The sequence below is a fragment of the Chinchilla lanigera genome, unplaced genomic scaffold, assembly GCF_000276665.1.
Source record: "Chinchilla lanigera isolate Chin_1 unplaced genomic scaffold, ChiLan1.0 scaffold00003, whole genome shotgun sequence".
NCBI classification, from domain to species: domain Eukaryota; kingdom Metazoa; phylum Chordata; class Mammalia; order Rodentia; family Chinchillidae; genus Chinchilla; species Chinchilla lanigera.
In genome coordinates, this window is record NW_004955404.1 from 11,677,922 (window position 1) to 11,704,843 (window position 26,922).

General features: G+C 39.2%; 1 protein-coding gene across 10 annotated transcripts in view; it reads left to right on the forward strand.

Annotated features, from left to right (window-relative positions):
- The window catches only part of Dock9 (dedicator of cytokinesis 9), a 218,672-nt gene that overhangs the window by 135,618 nt on the left and 56,132 nt on the right, over nt 1–26,922 (forward strand). For 8 of the 10 annotated variants that reach the window (XM_013516091.1, XM_013516094.1, XM_013516099.1 and 5 more), the window contains exons 28-38: nt 3,963–4,109; nt 4,271–4,354; nt 4,993–5,104; nt 8,245–8,423; nt 8,654–8,767; nt 10,842–10,959; nt 14,408–14,541; nt 16,935–17,049; nt 19,285–19,351; nt 20,561–20,608; nt 23,127–23,263. In XM_013516091.1, coding sequence (XP_013371545.1) covers nt 3,963–4,109; nt 4,271–4,354; nt 4,993–5,104; nt 8,245–8,423; nt 8,654–8,767; nt 10,842–10,959; nt 14,408–14,541; nt 16,935–17,049; nt 19,285–19,351; nt 20,561–20,608; nt 23,127–23,263 — 1,255 coding nt within the window. Of the gene's footprint in view, nt 1–3,962; nt 4,110–4,270; nt 4,355–4,992; nt 5,105–8,244; nt 8,424–8,653; nt 8,768–10,841; nt 10,960–14,407; nt 14,542–16,934; nt 17,050–19,284; nt 19,352–20,560; nt 20,609–23,126; nt 23,264–23,796; nt 23,841–26,922 lie in introns of all 10 variants that reach the window. The other 2 variants (XM_005374068.2, XM_005374070.2) reach the window with 2 other exon arrangements.

The window sequence follows — 26,922 nt, forward strand, 5'->3', positions numbered from 1 at the left end:
GTGGTGGCGCATGCCTATAATTCCCGCACCTAGGAAGCTGAGGCAGCAGGATCGCGGCAAATTTGAGGCCAGCCTGGGCTACATAGTGAGACCCTGTCTCAAAAAAAGGAAAAAAGACTTACATGTTTATAGCATCTTTATTCATAATAGTCAAAAACTGGAAACAACCCAAATGTCCATCAGCTAACAAAAGAATAGACAGACTGGCAATTTTGTGAGACAGAATGCCACCTAGTAACAAAAGGGGACAGAATACTCATCCTTGCAAAAACTGGATGAATCTCAAAAGTGTCTTAAGTAATCCGACACAGAAGACAACATACTGATACACGTCACTGGCAAATTTCTTTCAGCCTCATTACTTTTGTTGTTTACTAAGCCAGAAAAAAAATAAAGTTTATTCATGAAAAATTTTACTATATTTCAGAGAACAGTAAAGTAGCCCATAGAAAAGAGGCCTCTAAACTCACCAGAGAGTACAAGAACCCAGTAAGGAACACAGAAGTAAACATCCCAAGTCCTCTCCTGGAAGCTGAGATTTAGGCAGCAGCATTTTGGGAGCGCAGATGATTGACAGGGTGCAGAGCTATCGTTACTGAGTCTCTGTGCAGCCCTGCCTTTAACAACGGTACCCACGGTGACCTCTCCAGCAAGGCTGGGTGTGGGTCTTCAGGAAGATGCCACTCAGTCGAGGAACCCAGTGGCAGGAGTTGAGCGTCTAGCTGGGCTGCCCGTAGGTGTCCAGGTCACCATGTAGTGCTGGACAGAACACGCGGCAGGTGGGCTGAAGAAGGCTGGTCCTGCGCAGATAGGTGTGAGGCAAGCAAACCCTGTACTGGCAGCCTCTGTGGGAGGAGTAGATGGTGTTGCCCAGGCCAGCGGGGATCTTAGAGCAGCATTCGCGAGAGACTCTGTGGCAGGCCATCGTGCTTAGGAGTTGGGTTTCATTTAGCTGCGAAGTCCCTGTGTCTTAAGGTCCTCTCCTCTGAGCTCTCTTATATACTCACTACTCTGAGAACCAGCCCATTATCCTAGATTTTTTTCCTTCCATTTCAGGTTATAGTAATCTCCATAAAAGTATGTAATTACATAGGGGTATTACCTTCATGTGTATGCCTCGCCTTGTAAAAAGGCTTTAGTTCATTTTATTGCCAACTTAGTATTCTTTCCCATAGCTGTTTGTCACTGGGAGAGCTCTACTTCAGCCTTCAAAGGCCCTGAGTTAGCGTTTCCTAGTCACTGAACAGCATTAATGATGAGTTGGAATATAAATATCTGTCATTCTTTGGCATGTCTTAAAACATAATTTATTGTACAGATTTTCTAATAAAAACACAAGTAGAATGAATAGTATAATGAATCTCACATCATCGTTTCAGCTTCAACAGTTTTTCAGCATTCTGTCATTCTTGCTTTATGTATTTACCCTCACATTTTTTGTTTATATTTTAAAAGCAAGTCCCCCAGATTTTATCATTTTTATCTCTCAAAACCTTAGTGTGTCATCTCTTAACAAATAAACCTTTAAAAAAGACATAGCTACTATACCCTTATATCAAACAAAATTGGTGATATTTCTATTACCATGTAACACCCAATCTATATTCATTTTTCTGCAGTGTTTCTAAAATGTCATTTTACAGTTGGTTTGGCTGAGTCAAGATCTAAATAAAGTCCACATATTGCATTTAGTTGATGTGTTTCTCAGCTTTTTTCTTAAATTATTCTCAAACTGTTCACTCTTCATTTGTTTGTTAGTTTGTTTTAATGCAATGTATTTGTTGAAGAGGGTGAGTCATTTGTCCAGCAGAATTCTCCACATTCTAGCTTTGACTGAATATCCCCACAGTGCATGTATGTATACGATTCCGTATTTATTCCCTGCATTTCCTCTAAAAGTGTAGTTCTGTCTAGATGCTTGGTTTGATTTAGGTTGGCTTCTTCCTAGCAAGCGTATATACTTTATAACTGGTGCCACGCATGGTATCAAGAGGCCTCTATGTCTGGTGGTTCCACTTTTAGTGATAATAGCATTGACGGACAGATTACTTTGTGTCCACTCAATCTGTGCATGATAGAGGTTTTCATCTACTTTTCAGTTTTAATAACCATTGATTTAGCTTCTTCCTCAAGGCCACAAGCATTTCTTGGGACACAGCTTTGTCAGAAGTGACCAGTTTGGGTATCCCTGATGATTAGTGGGCCTTTCCAGGGGTCCTGGAGGCTGATCGTGTATTAATGCTAACACCTCATAACGTAGAGTTACTGCTTGCACATATGGGACATAATCCCTATGAAATTTCAAAACTAGCTATTGTGTGTTTAAAAGTAGATAAACTCCATATACAGATAACTTGATGCTACCTTACTGGATTCTTGAGTCCATATACATTTATAAAAATCTCCTTGCTATTCATTTGAGAATTGAAATTATTATAAAGCTAGTTGTTCAAATTTTCATAAGATTCTGATATTTAATGCATATAATATTGCATTCTCTCATGTCAGAAATATCCATATCCCAGGTCAAGTTTTATGTTTAATGTGATACTGGTCCGGCAGCTCTGAAAAAGTCCAAAATAATAGTGGCTTAAATAAGACAAAAGCTTCATTTCTATATTCTGAAGAATTATGAGCTGGTATGTGGTATGAAGAGGAGGGGCAGCTTGTTCCCCAAGGTCATTCAGGGACTCAGCCTCCTATCTAATTATCCAGCCTGGGGTGTTCCCCTGTCCACATAGTGGAGAAGCTGGCTCACCACCAGGACACAGTCCAGTCCGGGAAAGGGCAGGGAAAACGAGCACCTCCTTTTAAGGGCATGGTCAAGACAAGCACCTGTCCCTTCTTGTGGACCATCCACAAGAGCTCACTCATGTGGCCAATATTTAACTGCAAATTAAATTGGGAAGTAGAGTCTCAAACTGGGCGCCATGTGACCTAGAGGTTTAGTAACTAAAAGGGAGAAGACAAAGAAAACTGTTAAAGATCAACTAGTACTCTTTACTGAACCTTCAGATTCCTCATCTGTAGAATGGGGGTGACACCACCACTCTATGACTATTAGAATTGAATACATGAATGGATTGATGTAAAGGCGCATTTAGTACTACACCCTTCCAGTTTCAGGCTCTCCATAAATTGTTCTGTGTGTGGAGCCTGGGGAGGAAGTAATACAACCTCATAAAGCAGAAAGAGCACAGGCTTTAAACTTACGGCTGACATGGGTCTGACTGACTTTAGTTATGGGACTGAGGGTACATTTTCTAGCTTCTCTGATCCTCTATAAAATGAGTCCTGAACTCAGGGATCTTAGAAGAATTAAAGAGAAAAATACATAAAAATATGTAGTACATCACTTGATATGGAAGATATATTGACATAGCCTGACATGTAGAGGATGTACAATGATAAATTGTAGCTGGTTGTTGAATAGGGTAACTTTTCAGATATGCATTCATGGTGGAGGAAAGATCATTATGTAAAATTAGTTTGAAGCAGGCTGCTGCTGAGCATTTTAAACTGATCATGTCCAGTCATCAGTCTGTATAGTTTTAGTTCAGATACATGGAGCTTAAGCCTGGGCCAGTGCTCTTACAAGGTCTCCACGAGGTACAAGCATCAAAATCACCAGAGATGCTGGGTAAAGTACAGGTTCCTGCCCCTTCCTGCTGCTTTCCTGCTAAGCTCTTGGATCAGAATCTCTGGGAATAGAGACTGAAACTCCACATTTTTCAAACACCTCCAGTGTGGTCTTTATCCTGTCGAAGTGGATCCATACCACTTATTTGAATTATTTGAACCCTTGTATAGTTAGTGCTTTGAGAAAAGGGGAGTGATTAATTTTACCTAATTTCAGACTGATAAGAACTCTTGGTTTTTAAAAATGAGTTCAGGGATGGGGTATATTAATCCCAAAGATCCCAACTATAATAAAATAACCATTTGCTTCAAATTCCCTTTAGTTATTGCGGAACCAGAGATTTCCTGCCTCCTATCATCATGCAGTGGAAACTGTTGTGAATATGCTGATGCCACACATCACTCAGAAGTTTCGAGATAACCCTGAGGCATCTAAGAATGCGAACCATAGCCTTGCTGTTTTCATCAAGGTGGGGTCCTCATTTGTGACTAAGATGGGCTCTTTAAGTAGCTACCTTGCAGAGTGACTACAGTGGGTGCTCTGACAGCAGCACAAGTGCTAATTAGAACCCTAGTTTCCAAAAAGTTTGGGCCTGAAAGGCTGACCTTTGTGGATTGTCTTGCTCCACAGAGATGCTTCACCTTCATGGACAGGGGCTTCGTCTTTAAGCAAATCAACAACTACATCAGCTGCTTTGCTCCTGGAGACCCAAAGGTAGTGTGGATCTTGTATCCTGTTTTTGTGTCTTACTGACTCCCATTTGGAAATCTGCCTATTCCTCTCCATTCTTGTTGGAATTTTCTTTCAGTTCCAGTGGCACAGCTCATTTCTTTTTTGGAAATACTGGCACTTTCTTGCACTGATACATGTGAGATATTAGGGATATAGGCATCCAGATGAGAAGTAAACATTCCAGTTGGTTTTCTCTCAAACATTCGAAATAATTTCTTAGCTGTAAAACTAAAAGTATGTCACAAGTTACAACGTACTGCACAAGAGAACTAACCATATAGCCTTTCGCTGGTGGAATCATCTGCCTCTCCTCTTGTTTTTTATTTTTAAAGCTGTGCCTTACTTTTTTTTTTTTTAAATTGTATTGCATCTGTTTCTGTAACTACAAGCTATTTGAAATCCTTTGTGGAAATAAGAAGAGCATAAATAGGAAATGCCTCAAAAGTCAGCTGAGGACATTCTTTAATGAAATGTGACCTCTGTTTTCAGACAAATCCCTGTAGCCATTCTAAAATCTGTAAAATGGAATACAGGATGCAGTCCCCAAAGGTTCAAGGAACTGTATCCTCTGTAAAATAGCCAGTGAGGTGTTTAATTTATGACAACACTTTTTCCTGCAGACCCTCTTTGAATACAAGTTTGAATTTCTCCGGGTGGTGTGTAATCATGAGCATTATATTCCTTTGAACTTACCAATGCCATTTGGAAAGGGCAGGATTCAAAGATACCAAGGTAATCTATCTTTACATACATTAATCTTTCCACAAAGAGAACCATTCATTTTAATAAGAGAATCCATTGAAGTATGATACTAGAATGTCTTGATTCTTTTCATTGATGAATTAATGTTTTTCTTGTTAAATTTCCATTTCAAAAAGTATTGATAAAATATTATATGGAAACTTACTTTTCAGCAGACTGCAGATCATGCCAGTTATGACTCTTTTCATTCAAAAAATTCCTTTATTTAAATAATACAAATTCATTTTATTACTGTAGTTTATTTTTATTTGTTTCACTTTTCCTTTTTTCTTATGAATTAGCCTTTCTTTCACCAACTGTGGAGTCAAATGACAGTCCTGTAGGTAGGTGTGGGATGTGATGCTTGCTTTCTTGCATTTTCCTCCTTTAAAAGATAAAAGAATGCAAGTGATTGCTGAAGTGCTTACATACACCATTTATTTAGGATTTCCTACAAAATTTGATCAGTTCTTAAACTCATGATAAACTGGCGAATTTGTTTCTACTGTAGCTAAGACATTGTTGTAATATCCCAGGGAGCCATCTTGCTCCTCAGGTATTCTGGGATGTTTCTTGAAGAAACAGAACAGAGAAACCCCCACTTTACCGCAAAATGTGGTCCCTCACTTTCATAGCCCTTATCCACAGTGCTAGCAGTAGCCCAAATCACCAGCAATGTGACTCTTTCACGTGCTTTTTATGTCTGCATGTTGAGTCCTTTTTAACTGTTCTGTGTTTTCTGTACGTTTGAAGAGAACTAAGCTCAGAGAGGTTATCTTCGTTGAGTAAATCAAATTGAAAAGTTTAGTTTGGTCTGTCAGGCTATATATATCAGGTTTAGTGCCTTGTATATGCTCACATTTCCTTGTGTTAAAGGAGAAAAAGTGGAAGGATATCACAGAACTCCTAATGACATCTCTGAAATTCAGAGATAAACACAGACACATTCATTCAGGGACACATATCTTTCCTCCAGACACACTTGCACAGCCTTACAAGAAACAAACAGGATAGTAACTTGCAGTTGGTATTCAGGCATTCAACATATACTTACCCAACACCAAGTACATCTGGCTTTGGGATAGAGCCATGGGTAATCTGTATGAAAACCTTTGGCCATTTTTTTTTTTCTTTTTTCTTTTTTGAGACAGAGTTTCACTGTGCAGTTCAGGCTGACCTTGAACTCATTTTATAGCCTAGGCTGGCCTCAAACTCACAGTGATCCTCCTGGCTCAGCCTCCCAAGTGCTGGGATTACAGGCATGCACCACGATGCCCAGCCTCCTTGGTCATTTTATATAAACAAAATACTCAGAATATTAGAGATTGGGTAAATCTAAGAAGAAAAAATAAAGCTTGGAAAAAGGGATGTGAAAAGCCATGATGGTTGACATGAGGTGGTCAGATACCAGCTGGGGGGAAAGGAAATTGAGCCAAGCGCACGTAAGTCTAGGAGAAAGCTTCCTGGGCTGAGAGGACAACCAGGCATTCAGCATACACAGTCTAACCCTGCCCACTTCTCTGGGCTTATGCTCCAGTGTTCCCCACATCTGGAGCATACCTGCTTGCTTCCAGCTTTTCAAACATGCCATGCCCACCCTGGCACCCCTCAATTTCACATGGCCCCTTTCTGGGGAATCTTCATTTTCCTCCCCAGAAATCACACAGTACCTGCCACTTGTGGGGCCTGCCAGAGCTCCTTGCCTTTTCCTCTGACCTGCACCAAATGTCACCATACCCTCCCTCACCTCACAGTCACTTGGATTTGGGTGTTGGAGTCTCCTATCCTTTCTCCATCAGGGGCTGAGAGTAATTCTTTATGCCCAGATGTTGGGTAAGGAACATGTGCTAATGCCCATCTTACTCTCTGAGCAGACTGGGCCAAGTTATTGGTCATGCAGAACTGAGTGGAATGGAAATCGTTCAGGTGCCCGGTGAAGTTGTACAAGTTCTCAGTGGACTTGGGGGCATTTCGTAGCAAAGAGGGTTGTCCTAGGCAGATAAGGATAGGCCATGTATGGATAATTTGCCTTACCACACTGATAGGAATCAATCTTTTTTGTGTACACACACCTGTACATGTGTATGCCATCTGCACAGGTCTTCAAGCACCTGCATAATTAAGCCATAGTTTTCTTCTAAGACGTTTACATGAATTCAAGCTATAATTCTGATAAAATGAATTTAATAATCATAAACAGTGAGTGTGATTATTCTGGAAAAATAAATACCCTTTCCCATTTACTGAAGGGTTTCATAGGACTGGGGTTAGTATTTTGGTTCGATTTAGAACTACTAAGTATAGGGTTAAAGTCCAAAGGGAAGGAATTCATTAATAATAGAGTCAGTACACCAGCTCAAATCCTAGTTTCAGTGTTCTTGGGAAAATATATTAAAGTGTTAGAGTGGTGTAAGCTGCTTTCAGTTATCCTCCCTCAGTAGAGTTCGTGTTTGCTTCTGTCTTTTCCAGAAAGGGCTTCAGTTTTGCCATTTAGCTGGCTGCTGATTTACTAGTTTGGTTTGGTGCTTTTCAGTTTTAGTTTATATTAATTTTTAGTTTGCTTTTAGAGGTTCAGAAGTATTGAGGATATTTTAGACTGCAATGAATAAGTTACTCATTCAGTGATAGCAGAATAGATAGGTTTTGTACAAATTTCTTCATTTTCAACGCATTGGGTTTAATGGGGAGTATATGGGCATTAATGACCAGGAAATAGATAACTGAACTCAAGAAATAAGTAACATTTTAATTAACACATATATGTATTCTTTCTTTACATAGTTCATGTACATATTTATTAACCAGTATAGTGACTATTTCTTAACTTTGTCAATAACAAAAATTATAATAGAATGTGTGCTATTTTACATTCTAAAAATTGGTATGAAACTATTCACTAATATAGTTATATAGGATGCTGTATGTTCCAAAATCAAAATCCAGTATAATTCTTCATATTTAAGTTTGGTTTTTATGTAGGAGTTTGATGTGTTAAGAAAGAGAGCAGCATTTTAGAATTAGTCCTTCCCGTTTGAAGCCATGTGTTGACCTACATAGGGTGGGCTGAATATGGAGATAGGTTTTTTTTATTTTATTGGGCCCTCCCTAACTAGTTTCTTCCCTTATTTCAGATCTCCAGCTTGACTACTCATTAACAGATGAGTTCTGTAGAAATCACTTCTTGGTGGGACTGTTACTGAGAGAAGTGGGCACTGCCCTCCAGGAATTTCGGGAGGTCCGGGTGATTGCCATCAGTGTGCTCAAAAACCTGCTGATAAAGCATTCTTTTGATGACAGATACGCTTCGAGGGTAAGTAGTCCTCAGGTGAAGGAGGTATAAATTGAAAAATGGCCCGTATTTTAAGTGATACAGTAACCAAGTAGAAAATTCATGATAACAGCACTAAGACTTTCCTCTGCTTTTGGAAAAAAAGTATCTGTCTGTGTGATCCAAATAAAGGAGATAACTGACACTGACTTAGGTCATCATTCACATCTCAGAGCTGTGGAACAAACTTACTGTGTGTGTCTTTGTTTCAGAGTCATCAGGCAAGGATAGCCACTCTCTACCTGCCTTTGTTTGGGCTGCTTATTGAAAATGTCCAGCGAATCAACGTGAGGGATGTGTCTCCCTTCCCCGCAAACCCCGGCAGTGTACGTAAGCATAGTTACATGGACACAATCTGTTTTATCACTTGCTGTAGAGCAGAAATTTATTCTCTCACAGTGGAAAAACCATAAGTACAAGTCAAGTTGTCTTCAGAGCTTCTAGGGAAGAATCTGCCCCAACCTTCTCTCTCAGCTTCTGGTGGTTGCAGGCAACCCTTAACGTTCTTTGGCCTCTGGCTGCTCGACTCCAACCTTCTGCCTTTGTCTTCACCTGTTGTTCTCCCCACTGTGTGTCTGTGTCTTTGTGTACTTCCTTTTCTTACAAGGCAGCCACTGATTAGGTAAGCTTATATCTTAATTATATCTGGAAAGATGCTGTTTCTAAATAAGATTACTTCTTGAAATTCCAGATAGACATGAATTTTGGGGGGACTCTGCTGAACCCAGTACAAATCCTCCTCAGTACGTTACCAGTAACCCCATAATAATCCATAGTACTCTTGGTAAATTACATTTTTGATGAACATGGAGTCAATCAATAAACCTTTAGCAGCTGACCTCCTGATGGCCTACTATGTTATAAAGTCACAGAATTTTCATTTGTTTATTCAGCAAAAATTTATGGGGAGCAGAAAAAGCAAAACTAAGGGTATGATTTTAATCTGTGGCCTGCAGAGCTCATGCTAAGCCCAGTTCTGGTGGCAACAGGCTGCACAGTCTTGAGAAAGCCACGTCTTCAGGCTGCAGTTTCTCCTCGCTGTGCAGATGTCAGAGATGCCAAAGTGTGAGCGTGAGGCTCCCTCCAAAACTGACGACCATCCTGCAGATTCTCTGGGCAGCGTCTCAGGCACGTGTGAGAATTAGGCCATCTGAATGATGACCCAAGATAATCTGAGTGCTTGGTGGGAGATTTATTTTTTACTCAGTGTTTGATACGTGTTGATTTGTGTTCTTATTTTAAGAATTCTTGATAACATCTTACATTTCAGCATTTTTAATGCATTAAAATTATCAAATTGCTTATCACATTTCATTTGCAAAATGTTTTTAATTAACCCATAGTGATTTTTAATTATTAAAATGTACAAAAGTTTTACACATGGAAACTTACATTCTTCCTCTTCCTGAAGCTCTTTTCTTCGCCTTAGGAGACTAATAATTTGAACAGATATTGCAAGTTCCCTTTCCCTTCTATTCAGGACCTATGATCTGAGTCCATTGTTAATCTTGCCACTTTATTGTATGTACCTGGGAAGTTTCCATACATATTTCTGTCCCTTTTCCCCCAACGGCAAACGGTTGTATCATTTTTTACACTATTTTTTCATAACCAAATACATTTCCTAAATAATGTTGTACTGAGATGGTCCATATGTTTTCTTTCTTGTTCCAAAGAGCATAATCTTTCTCTGTCCTGAAGGCAGCTCATTGATCTTACCCTCTATATAACATCATCTCCTCTGTGTTTCTAAGCAGAATAGATTAGTCAGGGTGGAGTGCAAACTTCCTGTCCTGTTTCAATCCTGAGAAAAATGAGTAGTAGAAGGTATTTCTTTGGCTTTTATGAAAATAAAATCCCCCTTTTTGATACAACTCTAAAATTAATATAGTTTCTCCACTGACAGAGAGTCATGTCAAGGTCCAAGGATCCAGAAACAGTCAATGCTTCTATTGTAACTTCCTGTGGCTAATTTGGTAGGCAAACACCAGTGCTTTGGTTAGAAAGAGCAGGGAGACTTCTGCAGGAGACTTCTGCAGGAGAAAAGTTCTAATAAAACAGTGTAAAGAAAGGTTGCGTGTGAGAGCTTGAGCAAGGAAAAGGCTCTAGACCTGCTAGGGAAAGAGAAATGATGACTTCAGGGAAAAAGACTTCTTCCCCCACTCCCTACCACCCTAGTGCCCCCCGTCCTCTGGTCACTTTGTCATCTGGTCTTATCTCTTCTCTGGTCACTTTGTCATCTCGTTCCTCATCCATGCGGCACAGCTGCTTCTCCCATGCAGGCACATTGAATGTGTCAGGCTGTCCTGTCTCACCCTGACACTTCCTCACACTCCAAGAACAGTTGGTGAATCTCCTTCAATCATCTTTGATTTTTTTCTTCTTTTCCCTCTTTGACAGACTGTGAAGGATGAACCCCTTGCTCTGCCAGCTGGGAACCCACTTGTGACACCACAGAAGGGAAACACGCTGGACCACAGCCTGCACAAAGACCTCTTAGGCGCTATCTCTGGCCTTGGTAAAACTCCATGCTTACTGCCTCTCTCGAGGGTCACACACAATGTCTATAAACTGAAGGATGTTACACTTGGGGATCAGGACTCGGGTGTCTGAGATTCTGCCTTGCATATCCTTTCTGGTGGTGATGTTTCCTAATCCCTTAATGGCAATAACGGTAATAATGATTCCAAAATCCTTGTGAATCCTGAACATAGTGCATTTAATCATTACCTAGGCTGTTTGCTTTTTGTTAAATGCTTGTTAAGTTGATTTGACATTTTAAATCTTAATTGGGTTGTTTATATTTTAGAAAATAAATACTTTTGCAGGTATTAGGGGCAAGATTTACTTGTAATGTTGATGATTTAGATAAAATGAAATAAATTGATTCCTGGAAGAAATAGCAGTTTGTAGCTAGGACTCAATCCTAAAATCAGTTTTCAAAAACTGATTTTTTTCCCAGTATAAAACAATGGAAGAGCAGCCCCTGTGGAGAGGAAAACAGATGGTGTAAACCAAGATGCAGATAGAATCATTTCGCCTCAAGAAACTGCCTGAGAAAATGTACTTATTTATATTCTGACTAAGTGAGCTGCAGCTTCATAAAGTTAATGATACTGTATCTTTTTCCCAAAAAATTAACGTAGATGTGGATAGTCTTCTGTCTTCATGTCTTCTTCTCTTTACCATACTTTGAGTAAATGAAGCACCCTATGATGGCTAGTGTTCAGGCTATCCATTAGTGGTACAAACGTAGGAAATACTCTTTTTATCCAGTTAGTTCACAAGACTATTGTCAATTTTGACAGCATGCTCTTACTTTTGTATTCTTACTAATATGCCACTTTACATAGTATGTGATAAAACAGGGACAATACAAAATAAAAAAGCCCATACCAATGCCCAGATTTATCGTACAGTACCACTCACAATCAATTGCCTTATTTATATTTTTGTATTTTCTCATAGTTTGCCCCTCATTTAGGGTTATAAGAGTTAACCAGTGCAAATGCTTGGAGCAGAGACTGGCACACAGTAAACACATAGCAAATGTTGAGTGCCCTTGCAAGTTTCCATTTTCCCTTTTTTGGACCCTTCATTCTGTTTCTGCTCTGCTCTGTCTACATGTCAAGCTGTTGCCCTGGGAATGGGGAGGTGATTTGTCTGCAGCATTTCATGCCACTAGTTTAGGCGAGACAGATTTGGCCTTGGATCTGTCCTCCACGACTGTTTGCCATGGCCAGGTTATGTACCCTCTGTACCCTCCATATCCACATCTCCAAAACAGAGCCATTGTCAGAGATAAAGAGCTAATGCAGTGTATGCAGTGCTTGGCATGCTAAACACTCAACATTGTTATTTGACCAGTTGTCATTGTAACAAACCCGATTCTGTTCATTGTTCATGCTTTCTGGTAGCTCTCAGTAGCCAGTTAGATGAGTCCACAAGCCTGAGTGTGTTGAAAGTCTTAATGGTCTGGCTTTTGTGACCCTGGAGTCCTGGTTTCCTTTTTCCATGTACCCAGTGCATTGAACTATTTGTATGAAGGAGAGAGAGATGAACTAAACTTAACATTTTACTTATTGTTTAAACTCTTTAAAAGTCAGGCCCTAAATTAAAAACAAATAAATAAAAGAAACCTGCAATAACTGAAAACAACAACAACAACAAAAAGCCAGGCCCCACACCAGGACATTAAATATACACACACCCCTCAGAGGAACAAACTAAGTATGTTGTTTTTTACTTCTTGCATTTGCATATGCTTGCCTTAAATTAAGATTTTTATTTTAGGATCAAACCTAATAATCTGAGAACTTAGGGTCTAGTCCTACTTTATTGAAGAGCTGTTTCTCCTAAGTTCTGTGTTCTACCTCAACTATGAATACAGTTGTATTAGGAGAATTATAATTTGGTCATATTGTGTGTTTCTTTTCCCTTCATCTAGAAAAAGGGTCATGGTTTCTTCATAGAGTTTTACTTCTGTGAAAACCCATCATATGGTTTCTGTCCTGGGGAAATGCAACCCTTTGTATTAAGGCCCCCTTTTTGGCCTTCACTCATACAGTATTTTCAAATTTCTGCTACTCTTTTCTTGGTCATAATACACTGAATCAGTTTAGAGATAGTGCATAAATCTGAGTGTTTGAGAACAGGAAGGATTTATTACCTTGATGTTATAGGTCTGAAGTTAAAGACCATCTTTATATTGGCCTAAGAAAGGATTTAATGCCATTATCCATCAACTTTTAAAAGTGTGACAAAGAATATTTTTGGTGTGATGCAGGAGCAGGTATTTTGGTTCAGCACAGAATGTACAAGTCCAATGAGTCATTTTTAATTATGTAATTTATTTAACTCTTACCTAAGAAGGAAGTCAGTCTATTACCTTAAATTCCCTAGTACCAAGGTAGAGGCTGATTTCAAATGCTATTTTTTTAGGGATATCATAAAGTTTATTTCTGAATTAGATTTATTTCTGAATTAGAAGTTTATTTCTGAATTAGAAGTTTATTTCTGAATTAGATTTCCTTTCTATTCAAAACATTTATGGGAAAGATTTCCAAATATTCTCAATTTACAGGCAGTGAGATTGGACCTTATTGTCACGGTAATTTTTCGTTGTGTCCCAAAGCCAAAACTAACAGTTCTATTTATTAAAATTTACCTGTTAACAGTTCTGTTTACTAGGTACTTAGAGCCAAATAACTTAATAAATATTTATATTTTAACAACTTAAGAAGCATTTAAAAATACACATAAACTTAAAGAAAAGATATTTTATATCATTTTTAATAACCACAGCCATTACCAACAGGGTGTGTGTACCCAGTAGAAACTCACAGCTGTCCAGACTTTAGACTCAGATTGTCTACCACTCTCTCTTCCTGTTCCACAGTGGTTTTTGTCCAGGACCTGCTTTTTATCATAGCATCGACCAAATACCCAGCTGCACAAATATACAAAATCATTAAAAGGAACATATGAGCGGGGAATCAAACTGCAGTTTCTGGCCAATGTCAAGTAACGTTTGTTGTCCTTGAACATTTAAAATACCCCATGATGCCACAGAATTTGCTTGGGTACCTCAGTATAATTTATATACTATAGGTTTGTCGTATGGTTTAATTTTTTTGAGTGGATAGTTGTATGTGAGTTTATCTTATAACTTTTTATCTTCATCCTATCCCGTTCTAAAACTGTGTGCACCCCTATAGTCTGAGCAACCGGAAGTTGTTTCCAACAAGTGACTTAGCATTTGTGCTTAAATGTCTCAGATGAAAGTTTATTTTTTTATCTTATTCTATATGATGACCTGGTTCTTTAAAGATTGTAATTGAGTACAACTCCTGAGCCAACTTCCTAACAAAAATAGAAGTGCCACAAGAGTAATTTGCCTTAAAATTATTAGTTCTTTATTTTGTTCTGTCTTATAAAACTTTGGTCTTGCCTTAATTTCTGTTTAGCTTCTCCATATACAGCTTCAACTCCAAATATCAACAGTGTGAGAAGTGCTGACTCAAGAGGATCTCTGATAAGCACAGATTCGGGTAACAGCCTTCCAGAAAGAAACAGTGAGAAGAGCAATTCCCTGGATAAGGTAATTTCTTTTCACATACTACAAATGTTCTGTATAACTAATGGATTTAGCCCAAAATAACCATGCTTTGTGTTCTAGTGGTTGTTAAATGTAACTTAAAAAAAAACAACTCGGTTGACTTGGGGTACAGGATCAGAGCTTTCTCTGAGGTTGGAAGCCTGTCTCCTGAAATTCTTCCTTCCTTCCTTCCTTCCTTCCTTCCTTCCTTCCTTCCTTCCTTCCTTCCTTTCTTCCTTTCTTCCTTTCTTCCTTTCTTTCTTTCTTCCTTTCTTTGTGTGTGTGTGTTGCTAGGGATCAAACCCAGGGCCTTGCACATGACAGGGAAATGCTTTACCACTGAGCTGTACCCCCAGCCCCTTGAAACACTTGATTCCTGTTTCTAGGGTTTCAGATAAGGGCATCATTTACAATGCAGTGCCTTAAATGAATGATTCTGGCAGGGTGGTGCTTAAATGCTGTCTGATTAGATTCCCATAGTATGTCAGAGGATACCATGTATAACACATGCACAGGGGTTAGGTCCAAAGCTAGCTCCAGAAAGGTTAGTTGATCATATCGGTTACTTAGGGTTGAAGCATGATTTGAAATGACTATCCAGGGATATAGCTCAGCGGTACAAGCGCCAGCCTGGCAAGCACAAGGTCCTGAGTTTGATTCCTGGTACAAAAAAAAAAAAAAAAAATGATTATCCACATTGGATTCACCATACCTCCTCACATACTTAAAAAAAAAAATGATTATCCACATTGGATTCACCATACCTCCTCACATACTTAATCTTTTTTCTTAAAATCATCGAAAGCTCAGACTCTTTGGAACTCAATGGGAAAATGTAAAGCTTAGATTTATTTATTTATTTATTTATTTGGTACTGGGAATTGAACTCAGGACCTTGTGCTTGCCAGGGAGGCACTTACACCACTGAGCTATATCCTCAGCTAAAGCTTGGATTTAAACCTGGAATTATAATAGATTGGTATCACATTGGGCACTGTTTTCCTATTATTTCAAGGAATAGGAAAGCACCTCTACCAATAAACAGGTAGGGGTGTGTTCCTATTTCTCACAAAATGAGAAAACAGAATCATTCTAGTTTGTGATCATGTCACACAATCCATGTTTGGCATTAACATGACTGTCTTTAAATGCAATTGTTTTGGGGTGCAAGCATCTCAGTCTGAGTGTGTGTTGTGACATGCTGAACTTCTCCCTTGACCCCAACATGCCTTTGTGTGTAGAGGGAAAAGCTGCTCCGAAGGCACTCCGCTTTTGTCATACGCAGTGCAGGAGAGGAGGAGGAGAGCTTCCAGTCGGCCAGGAAAAACCGGGTCACTGTGGACTTTTCCCTTCTAACGATTGCACCTTTGCCAGAAGAACCAGTGCATCCTCCACCCTCCCTCCCACTACAAGAAGTAGAGTTCTCACAGCTGCAATTAAATGAGCGGGCAAGATTATGCATCCACACCAGTTTTGCCACTAATTGCATTTCTCCCTTAAATAAAAATGTTCACATATCTAATTAACTAACCTGTTCCCATATCCTATATATATATATATATATATATATATATATACATACACACACACAATTGACCACCCATACGTTCAATGAAACATCTTTTTTTACTGATGTTTTCACTTTGGTGTTTGGCAGAAACCTTCCTGATTTCCATTGGAAATGTAACTTGGAGGATTTTTAAATCTCTTGTGTTTTTAATTAAGAAATGAGATTCATGTTGTTATTTGTTAATGTGAACCTGCTGTCTAGTGGTAAAACTACCCCTCTGACGGGAGCTTTCTCATGTTTGCAGTGTTGAGCTAAGCTGATGATAGAATGACCTCATCAGTTTAGGGTCTTTGGCAGTGCTGTGCTGAGGTGTCCCTGTTGGTCCTGTTGGGTACCTGCCCTGCAGTGATGCCCACAAGATGCCCCACAGTGTCCTCTGAATGACAATACCTCAGTTCTGGGCTTGTGTGGCTGGCACACACAGGCCTTCAGGTGTCTCCAGGCAGCCACAGCTGTTCTCCTGAGGAGATAGGCTGCTGGGCTGTGCCTTCTGCATCCTCACTTCTCCGTGTGAGTCTTGCACACGCGCTTTTTTGCATGAAGTATTACTTGGCGTAACTGAAAGTGTGGTTTTACAGTGTGAAAGGTCTGTGCCTTCTGGCTTGTCCCTTAGGAAAGTGTGCAAAGGGAACAAGTCAGAGCTCCAAGGCACAGCATTTCTGTATATACGAGGGTGAAGGTGTGCTTGTTACGTTCTTATGCCTGTAGTCTCCTTGCAGTTTCCAGTTTGTCTGATGTAAAACTCTTTCTCTTCCAAGGAAGCTAAGAAATGAATTCCCCCGACCTTAGTAATGAAATAGAAAAATTACTTGTATTTCCTTTTTAGCACCAACAAAGTAGCACGTTGGGAAATTCTGTGGTTCGCTGTGACAAACTTGACCAGTCTGAGATTAAAAGCCTACTGATGTGTTTCCTCTACATTTTAAAAAGCATGTCTGATGGTAGGTAAAAAAAATGAAGATTTCTGTTTTGTCTTCTTTGTTTCAATATTTAATTTTTTTAATTGTAATTGAAAAATATAAGAATATAAAAATATTTTATATGAAAACATGGTAGAAATAAAAGGCTTACTATGGAAAATAGCTTTGTTTATTTTACTCTAGAAAATGAATTCTAAAATGTCAGTAGGACTATTTGCTAAATTTATATTAAACTTGGACCTACCATCATAACTAAAAGAGATACAAGCAGATAAATGAAGTAGCTTTTGATTTTTTAAAATTTTGTTTGTCCAAACAAACTTACAGACAACTTGAATAACTATACTAGTCAGTCTCATGAATTAAAAGTGTATTTTTCAGGGATGTAAGCATTCCTTGCATTTAGAAGTATGTGTATGGTATCCTGGCTTTAATTGGAAAGTACATTATTTTAGTTTCTAATGCTATCATAGTAGATTATGTTACTGAATAAGAGTGACAGCCACTTTTTTTTAATAAAAATGAGCAGAGCTATTAATGCTTTATCTGTATCACATGAAGCTTGTAAATATATATGATAGTTTCAAGCCTAGTTGTGTGATGTAACCAATTCTGTGAATTATGTCCCTTATAATTCATATCCTGGTCAAAAATGTGGTGTATTTTTCCTACAACAAATTAAAAGGTACATTGTGAGCTTCCTTAAGGTCATCAAGTTAAAACAAACTCTGCTGAAAACAAAGTACCTCTTTTGAGACCCTGAAGCCTTTTGTGTTGTATCTTGGGCAGTTGGTATGGGTATTAAACATCTGTAAGAAAGCGTTTCTGCCTGAAAATAGTGTTTTGTTTTGTTTATACCGAACTGCCATTTCAGTAGTATTTGTAGCTTAACTTTACAACACAGATGGTAATAATGACCTTGTTGTCCTTAAAATGTCAAGGACTAGATAATTTATCTTCTGTTATTTTCACATGGCAGTTTAATAGAGAAGAGGAGACAAGATTTCCTTGAATAATGACCACATACAAAAGCAGGGTTAACGCACTGGTGTTTGGGTTATTTCCCGACAACCGTAGAGTGAATCTGTGGCCGTGCATCTTTACAAGCCATCAGCCTCTAGCCACTTTCTCTGCTCTTTTTAGGCTCCAAAAATTCGCTAGCTTTTCTTCTCAAGGGAAATCTCTTTACTTGTGTTTTTACCTCAGTGTAAAATATGAGAGTGCAAAAAGGTTTAACTGTGAAATGATAGCATTTTTTGTGCAGTATCAAAGTGATGAGGGATTATACTGTTTGATATAATATCTTACTTCTAAGAATTATCCCCTAGAATGTAGTGTGATGTGCATACAAAGTTCCATCTGAAGCCACATGTACTGGCACACAGTTGTCACAGCACTCTGGGATGCTGAGGCAGGAGAATCGAAAGTTCAAGTCCCTTCTGAGCAACTTAGCAAGACCCTGCCTCAAAATAAAAAAATAAGTTTTTTGAAGGACTGAGGATGTAGCTTGCTGACAGTGTTCTGGCTTCAATCTTCAGTGCCAGAAAAGAACAGAAAAGGAAAAGAGAGAAGGGGAGGAGAGGAGAAAGAACAAAAAAAAAGTAATTATGGCAAAAGTTTAGAGAAAAATAGTAAATGTCTATCAGTAGGATTCTGGTTCCCTCAAGTATGGTTTATCCATAAAGAGGAATATTATGCAGCTTGGAAAGTTTGAAGTAGATCTAAGCTGTGTTGTTCAGTCAAAACTCAAAGACAAAGCAGTATTTGTAGTATATAGAAATCTTCAACAAATGCATTGCTGGGGAGGGATTCTGCAGTAGGAAGTGAGAGAGCCTAACTTAGTATTATATCCCCACTTGTATTTTTTTAATTTTACAGTCTATTTGAGTATATCATATATAAGTTAAATAAACTTTATACTATCATTTGCACCAGGAGATGTATGATGAGATTAAAGTTCAAGTGCTCAAATATAGCTTCTTTAGATTGTGTAAACCTGTTACATATTTTATCCAGGATAGGCGTGTCAGTATGCTTTGTCCTTTGATCAGCTGTAAAAAGGGGCAGAAGGGTTTTGAGGCCTGAACTCTGGGTCTCCTCCCATTGTCATACAAATAGGCACTTCTCCACAGTGTGCGTGATACGTATGTATAGTGATTCTGATGAACAGACATAAAGCTGCTTAAAGAAACTGCAGAATTTCTGCATGATACACAGAAACTGCATCATATCTATGTATGTATGTATATTTTCTAGATGCTCTGTTTACGTACTGGAATAAGGCTTCAACATCTGAACTCATGGATTTTTTTACAATATCTGAGTAAGTAGTTTTGTGTGTGCTCATTGCTTCTTGATTTTTCCTGGCGTGGAGAACACTGCAGTCGAGCTAGGAATGTAGTTTGTGTCACATCCTCCCTTACTAAGCTTGCTCTTCTGGACCTGGCCCCAGCACCTGTTTTCAGGGCTTATGAGCAAGTAAACAGTACCCAGCCTTATATTATTGCAGATAAATGTAGACGAGAGGTGACTACTTATATGGGTAAATCATTTAGTAAAATAGTATAAAATTACTCACTGAAGTGAACAGTGGTTTCCTAAGTTGCGTCTAGTACCCATATTATCTCATTTTATCTCTTCAGTATAAGTGTCTGGTTTCCTTCAAACTCTTTACTTTTAGAAACACAGATCCACAGTGCCTTATCCAAATTTGCTAGAGACAGATGATTTTTCAAATTCAGATTTTTTAACTTATGAAAAATTTATGTATAGAGTAGTATATCGCATAATCTCCCAACAGCATTTTATGCAGCACCCCATAGTCAAACACATTATTACATCTGCAGTTAAAACAGAGAGAGAAAGAAGTTCTGCAGTTTCTTTAAGCAGCTTTATGTCTGTCCTTTTGGGTCATGTTTTACACAAACTTGTTTTTCAAACATTGCACATGTTGGAATCATAAATGAAAGGCTGTGGCCCTGGTCCTCTTAACAGGAGCTTGGTTCGTAGTCTTGGTTCATAGACTCAGGACCACTCACTCTGCTGAATAAAAGGAGTTTCCATGTGGTACCTCAAAGTTCAGTACCATTGTTTTTAGCTACCTCTTATTAAGTGAGTGATTTTTTTAAAAAAGTTTTGTGGATATATTAAAACAAAGCCAAAAACTACATACTTGATATCTGTAAAGGGCCAGGCCCTGAACTTGAACCGAAAGAGAGTGCTCCTTCTATAGCTCTGAATGAGGGTGAATAAGCAACTCAGAGCAGTGATATGGTCTCCAGCATATCCTTGAGCCAGCTGCCGTGGGTAAACCTGCCAGCTCTTAGTGAGGGGCATCCCATCAGCCCTGGCCTTTGTTCTTAGGTGCTCCCCCAGCCACCACCATACTGATAGCCACACAGCATGTGGCCTCCCCCTTCGGTTCATCATTTTCTCTGTGTTTGAATTTGTTGTTGTAAGTATGCTTAAAGAAAACAGCACATTCCCTAATTTTATCATCACATTTCCTAATAGTCTTTCATCCTTCCCACAGAGTCTGCTTGCACCAGTTCCAGTACATGGGGAAGAGATACATAGCCAGGTACTGTGGGATGATCTAGTTTGAAATGACATGGCATTTTCCATGTTTCTTGGGTCTGAGTGTGTGAGAATGGTCATCCATGGTGATTGGCAGGCAGAACTTGCAAAAGCAGCCCAGAGGACAGTTGGCAGACCTTGCATTGCCACCATAGAATCAGGGAGCACTTTCATTGGCTTTCCTGCATTCCTTCTGTCTCGTGTGTCTCATGCTTCTCTCTTGGAAGCAGTGTTTTCAGCGGCCTGTTGATAACTTCCACACTTCCTTCCAGTTTCTCGTCATCTCTGTTGTCTCCTCTTTCTCTTCTCCCTCATTCTTCTTCAGGTATTTTCTCCCTCCTTGATATCTTTTGTTCTCACTTTCAAAGGTCTTTTTTGCTGTTCCTCCTTTCAGCTATGAAGGTACTAATTTCTCTTCAACCACTCTCCTTTCTTGAGAAAATGGAGCTTTTTCTCTTATTCTGGCTAATCAGTAAGTTCTCTGTGTTCTTGTATGACTGGTAACTCCCTATTGCCCTGTGCTGGGTGCCAGGAGAGGTAGGAGTCCCTCAGCGAAGCGTGGCCAGGCAGCTCCTCCTTTGGGAGCCCGTCCTCACAGCACATCCTGTCCCTAGGAAGTTCTTCCTCCTGCCCTGTTGCCATTCAGTGTGTCTGTGTTGTGAACCGTTCTGTGTTAGTGTACATGCGGGGTCTTGTTCTCAGTGTCATATTTTCTATTGTTTTTAGCAGTTTAATTATAAGTAAAAATGCGTATAGAGAGAAAAGCTATAAAGCTTAGTTGTAATTGAGATTTGTTTCACTTATCTATAATTCTTTTTTATAATAATGAAATGTGATTGAGATTAATAGAACTTCTTTTCAAGTGTGAAGATTTGGTTTATATATTAATGTTATTCTCTTCTGGGGTCATAAGTATATTGTCTCTTAAGAAAAGAGTGAGTTTTTTTAAAAAAGCAAATTTAGGGACTCTTTTGTGCTTTCCTGTTATTAAAATTTTCTGTTTCTATTTTTAATTTAAATGTGACAGCATGTAAAGTTCTCTAATCTTAACTTTTATTTTTATCACAACAGTAATTTTTATGTTTGAGTTTTTGAGTACCCAATGCAAGTATATACAAGGTGCCTTTATACCAATAACATACCTTCACTTTTCTTCTCTTTGACTTTGTCCCATGAAGATGGGCAAGTAGTGTATTTTGCAACAGAGAAGTACTGTGCTGGGCAAGCTGCACATCCTTTTTGTGGATACCATCACTTTCGTCAAAGCATTGCACTGGAGAATATTGTGTCAAGTAGAACAAAGTGCCTCAGAGATTAAAATGATAAATGTGGGAAGCTGAAGATTTCTGTCTTGAAAAACTATTTCAGTACTCAGGAGGCTGAGGCAGGAGGATCACTGAGTTCAAGGCTAGCCTGGGCTATATAAGAGAGTTCAAGGCCAGTCTGGACTACATAGTGAAACCCTGTCTCAAAAAAAAAAAAAATTCAGAATTGGGTTTTGCAAAGTGATTAATCTTTTTTGGTGGATTTTTCTCATAAGATTTTAAAAGAAACTCTTCCAACTTCAAAAGCCCCTGTATATATTTGCATGTATGGACTGCCTTAAAAATAGATGGGCAAAGGAATGTGGGAGTAGAGATGGTATGACTTTGTTCTGTGCACTCTGACAAGATATGCCCTACTTTATACAAAAATTTCCATGGTCTCTGCTGCATGTAATAAAGATCCTGAGCCGTAGTATAAACATTGTCAGCATTTGCTGTTCATGGTGGTCCAATTATGTGAACACTGTGTCTTCTCCTTGTCCCTTGGAAATCACCCAGCAGCATGCTGTCCATGGTAGTCCATGCATGTCCCTGTTCTCCTACACACAGTAACACAGCAAGGGGCACGGTTGGCTCCAGGATGGGGGAGAGGTGTCGTTCCAGCACTGGTTTCATTTTCCGTCTGCTTTGGTGATGGTACACAGTAGAAAGCCGTTTGATTGCTAACCCAGATCACTTTTCTGTTTTCTCTACTTGACTGCTGACAAGTTTAACAAAGTCTGTGGCTCTTCTCCTTCCTGCTTGGGTAAGAATAAAGGTGTTAAAACTGCTTCATATAATCCTTCCCAGTGCATGTTTGTTCTCTGTTTCTCCCCGTGCAATTTAAAGTTACAAATATATATATTTCTTTCATAACATAGATAATCTGGAAAGGTTCATGATGTTTTGACAATTGTCGGAATGTTGACCTTTAGCTCCATGTTGGAGTGATACTCAGTTTTAAAAGTCCCATCTCTCAAGTACTTCCTAAAAATGAGAAGGACTCGCTTTGGCTTGATGTTTGCTTCTTCGTTGTCGGGTGCTTTGCTGTGAACTCTGTAAGAGCTGCCGCCTGTTCTTGTCTCTAGCTTCTTGGCTGCAGTCAGTGAGTGCGTGGCCTGCCTCCTCTGTGCCATGTCCTGGCTTCGCTAATACTTCCATCTCACTGCGGTGTAACAATCTAACTTTTGCTTCTATCCCATTTCACTCATGTTGCAGGAACCAGGAGGGGTTGGGACCCATAGTTCATGTTCGAAAATCTCAGACATTGCCTGTTTCCCGTAACAGAACAGGAATGATGCATGCCAGATTGCAGCAGCTGGGCAGCCTGGATAACTCTGTCACTTTTAACCACAGTAAGTCCCATGACATACTATCGTAACAGCCAGCCGTCTCTCTGCACCTCAGAGGGAAGAGCCCGACCACACCACACCACATCACCAACTTGATTTTTCTTCCAGCTCAAAGCAGTTAGGATGAAGAGCTCCCGGCACAGTTCCTTTTTCTGGAGAAGAGTCCTCAGCACTGGGGAGTGACATAATGTGGAACATGGTCAACTATGGCACCAATCCTAAAAGCCCCATTCCCATAGCAAAATGTGGCAGATTCAATGGCCACACAGTCTCGGTATTTTGAATTTTGTTTGAATTCACTGCCTGTAACCACTTTATTGCTAATTTTTCCCTGCATCTCCTGAGAACATCTGGGACAGATTCTTTGTGCTCCTCCAGATCTTGTGCGTGTAATTGATCAAACGTCCACATTCTGACACTCTGGCTCTGAATGTATGTTAATCCTTACAGCACTGTGAAAATTTAAAGCCCATGAATCAATTTATGAGGGTGTGGAAAAGCATCCAATAACAAAGTGACTTTTTCTGTGTTTTCAGTGTGAGAAAGATATCAAGTGTGCTTGGAATTTCTGTAGACAATGGTAAGATTTAATCAGGTTGAAGTCTGCTTACAAGGCCGCTTCACTTGCAAACCAAGACTTTTCATTCATCTTGCCTTCCTAACTTCGGGGCTTTCCTAACTTCACTGTAGAGATTCTTCCAAAACATAGGCGCATACTTTTAATTTACTTTTATCAGTCATCAGAGTGGACATGGCATTGTGTGCTATTTTAGCAGTTTCAGTGTTTCATCTGCTTAAGGGTTTCTCAAAGGAGAAAACCTAAAAGATATCAACTTTGCTGCACATGAAAAACTAATATGACCATCTCTGAGTCTCACCTATTAGTGTTGTGTTCTCTGAATTGTCCTATCTCCTTTCCAAGCATGATATAACTAGATATTGTTTTATTTAGACAATGACCTGTTCTCATTCCAGGCACTGTCTTTAATCATGATTATTAATCTTTTCCAATCATTTCTAATCATATGAATTCTATTCCCTGTGATCTTCATACTTCTTCCTTAACATAGCCTAAGAGTAGAGATAATACTCCCAACCCCTTGTATTAATAATAGTTTAAGGCTGAGTGTGGTGGCACATGCCTGTAGTCCCAGCACTCGGGAGGCTTAAGCAAGAGGATTGTCATGAGTTCAAGGCCAGCCTAAGCTACATAGTGAGTTCATGGCCAGCCTGAACTACATAGCAAGACCCTGTCTGAAAAAAAAAGTTTAAGATAACTGAGGGATCAGAAGATAACAGTTTACCACACTTCCCCCGAAGCCATGTTCATTGTAAGGGGCATAGTCTGTCTGTATGAAAGTCTAGATTTAATTTAAATGAACATCATGTCAGTCTGTCACACATTAAGTTGACTGTTAGTAAACCTGGTTTTAAAACACTGATTTTGAGCTCTATACTTCATGTAGAATGTATAGTAAGTGATAAATTTAAGGTTACAGTGCTTGATTTTTCAAACTCTTTGTGGGGCCTTTTCTGCCTCTGAGGACAAGGAGTTAAAAACAATAAAACAGATTTGTTATTTTTATGTTCATTTACTTTTTAGCAGTAAAATTCAGTGTTCAGTGGTACACTGGTCCACCTGTGTGCACTGGTCCACCTCCTTTGTCCAGATAATTTACATGACACATACTAATTCAGTATCATTTGAAATAAATGCTTAAACTTTGAAACGTTAAAAAAAGCTCCTACCCAAATGTACTGGTTCACACCTGTAATCCCAGCACTTGGGAGGCTGAGGCAGGATTGCCACGAGTTCAAGGCCAGCCTGAACTGAAGAGTGAAGCCTTGTTTCAAAAAAACAAAACAAAACAAAACAAACAAGAAAACAAGCAGTTCAAGACCCTACCTCCAAAAATAACCATTTAGGGAACATAGAACACAAACAAAAATAAAGTGAATGATCAAAACATGGAGAAGCAACTTTAACCCATTCTGATATGCAGAAGCTCTTTCTATTGCAAATGGAGTTCATGGAGAAGAGAGACAGCTGGGTGCACATGCGGCCAAATGCCATGCTGTTAGCATGGTTGAGCCCTCTGCTGTCTTCCTCCTCCCCACAAAGAAGCCTGTCTTCCCGCCTCCCTCTTCTTCCAGCTCTCAACTCACTTCTCTTTGGTCAGTTTTCAGGCAGCACTCTGTCCTCAGTTACATTTTCTCCTTGCTTTGCCTGGAAACATGGTATTGCTGATTCTTTTAGACTTCCTCTGTTTTCCAAAATTCCTCTTCATCCCAAGTTGTTCCATCTTCTACAGCTCAGTGTTCTTTTCCATCTCTAATTCTGATTATGTGTTTGGCTGGCTTCAGCCTTCTCCCCCATTAGCTTTTTGGACTCTTAAGTGATCACCTCAGCCAAAAACCACAGAGAAGGGGGGTGTATACTGCATGAGTGTGTGTATGTATGTATACACGTGTATTCTTTTGTGAGCCTGCATATGTATATATACATACTTGTTTGTTTACATCTGTACCTGTGTATTTTATGGGCAACTTGTGGCCATGTAATATATCTTTTTAAAAATTTTACTTAGCAATAAATACAGTACCTTCTGTTGGGCCAACCAATATGACATAGATTCAGTGTATGAGAGACCTTCCGTGGATACCCCAGGTTTAAAATGAATTTATTTCATAAAAAGAAATAAAAAATAGGAAGAGTCCCTACATGTCACGCCTCAGTTTGACCAGCAGAGAGCAGCAAGGCCTGTGAGAAACTTCGCCCGCTATAGCTCTGACCATCTATAGCATCTCCTGTCATCCCCAGTCCCCAGGGTGTATAGGACAAGGGAGAAAATACCATATGTGCTGCACATATAACTCTAGTAGGGTCTTAAATTTGTTCTTTGGTTTTGGTAGGAGATCATGAAAATGACAAACCCTGCAGCACCCAAATCGTCCTTCAGCTATTTGAAAAACTCTTAAAGGACAGATTTGTTATTGCCCAGCCATGTGAACAGTAAATCTTTAGCACACTCAGACATTGACCTAGTCAGTGTAACTTACACTCATTTTTACAGTAGAGATGTGTGTCAGCAGGCAGACAAGTTACACACTTACATATATAGAAATAAAATAACATTTTGTACTTCCTTTGGTGTTACATATTTTTCTAGGAGTATCCTAAAATTGATTTGCATGTTAATTTATATTTCCACTGGTGTGGGAGGAAGGGAAGCCAGCTAGGAACATGTGAAGAAAATCTTTATTTTATGTAACCCGGTATAAGAGGCAGTGTAAGATCACTGGGTTAAATTGCTCCAACTTCTATTTCAGATCAGTGTTGGAAAGCAGGTTCTCACTGAACTCCCCACGAGTGGCCTGCACACTGCCTATGCTGAACTGCCCGTAAAGGTGGTATGGGCTGGGGTTGTGAACACAGAATGGATGCAGGCCTGGTGGGATATCATCCTAGTCACTTAGTGTTGAGTGAGGGATTGGATGACATGGCTTATAATGCCTTGCTTAGCTCTGAAAGTTTTTGATACCTATGAAGCACAAGTAAGCAAATGAATATAGATGATAAGTAAATTCTTTTATTGAATATAGTATGAATTGATATGTGAACTAGTATGAAAAATATAGAGAATGCCTGCATCTCTGAATTA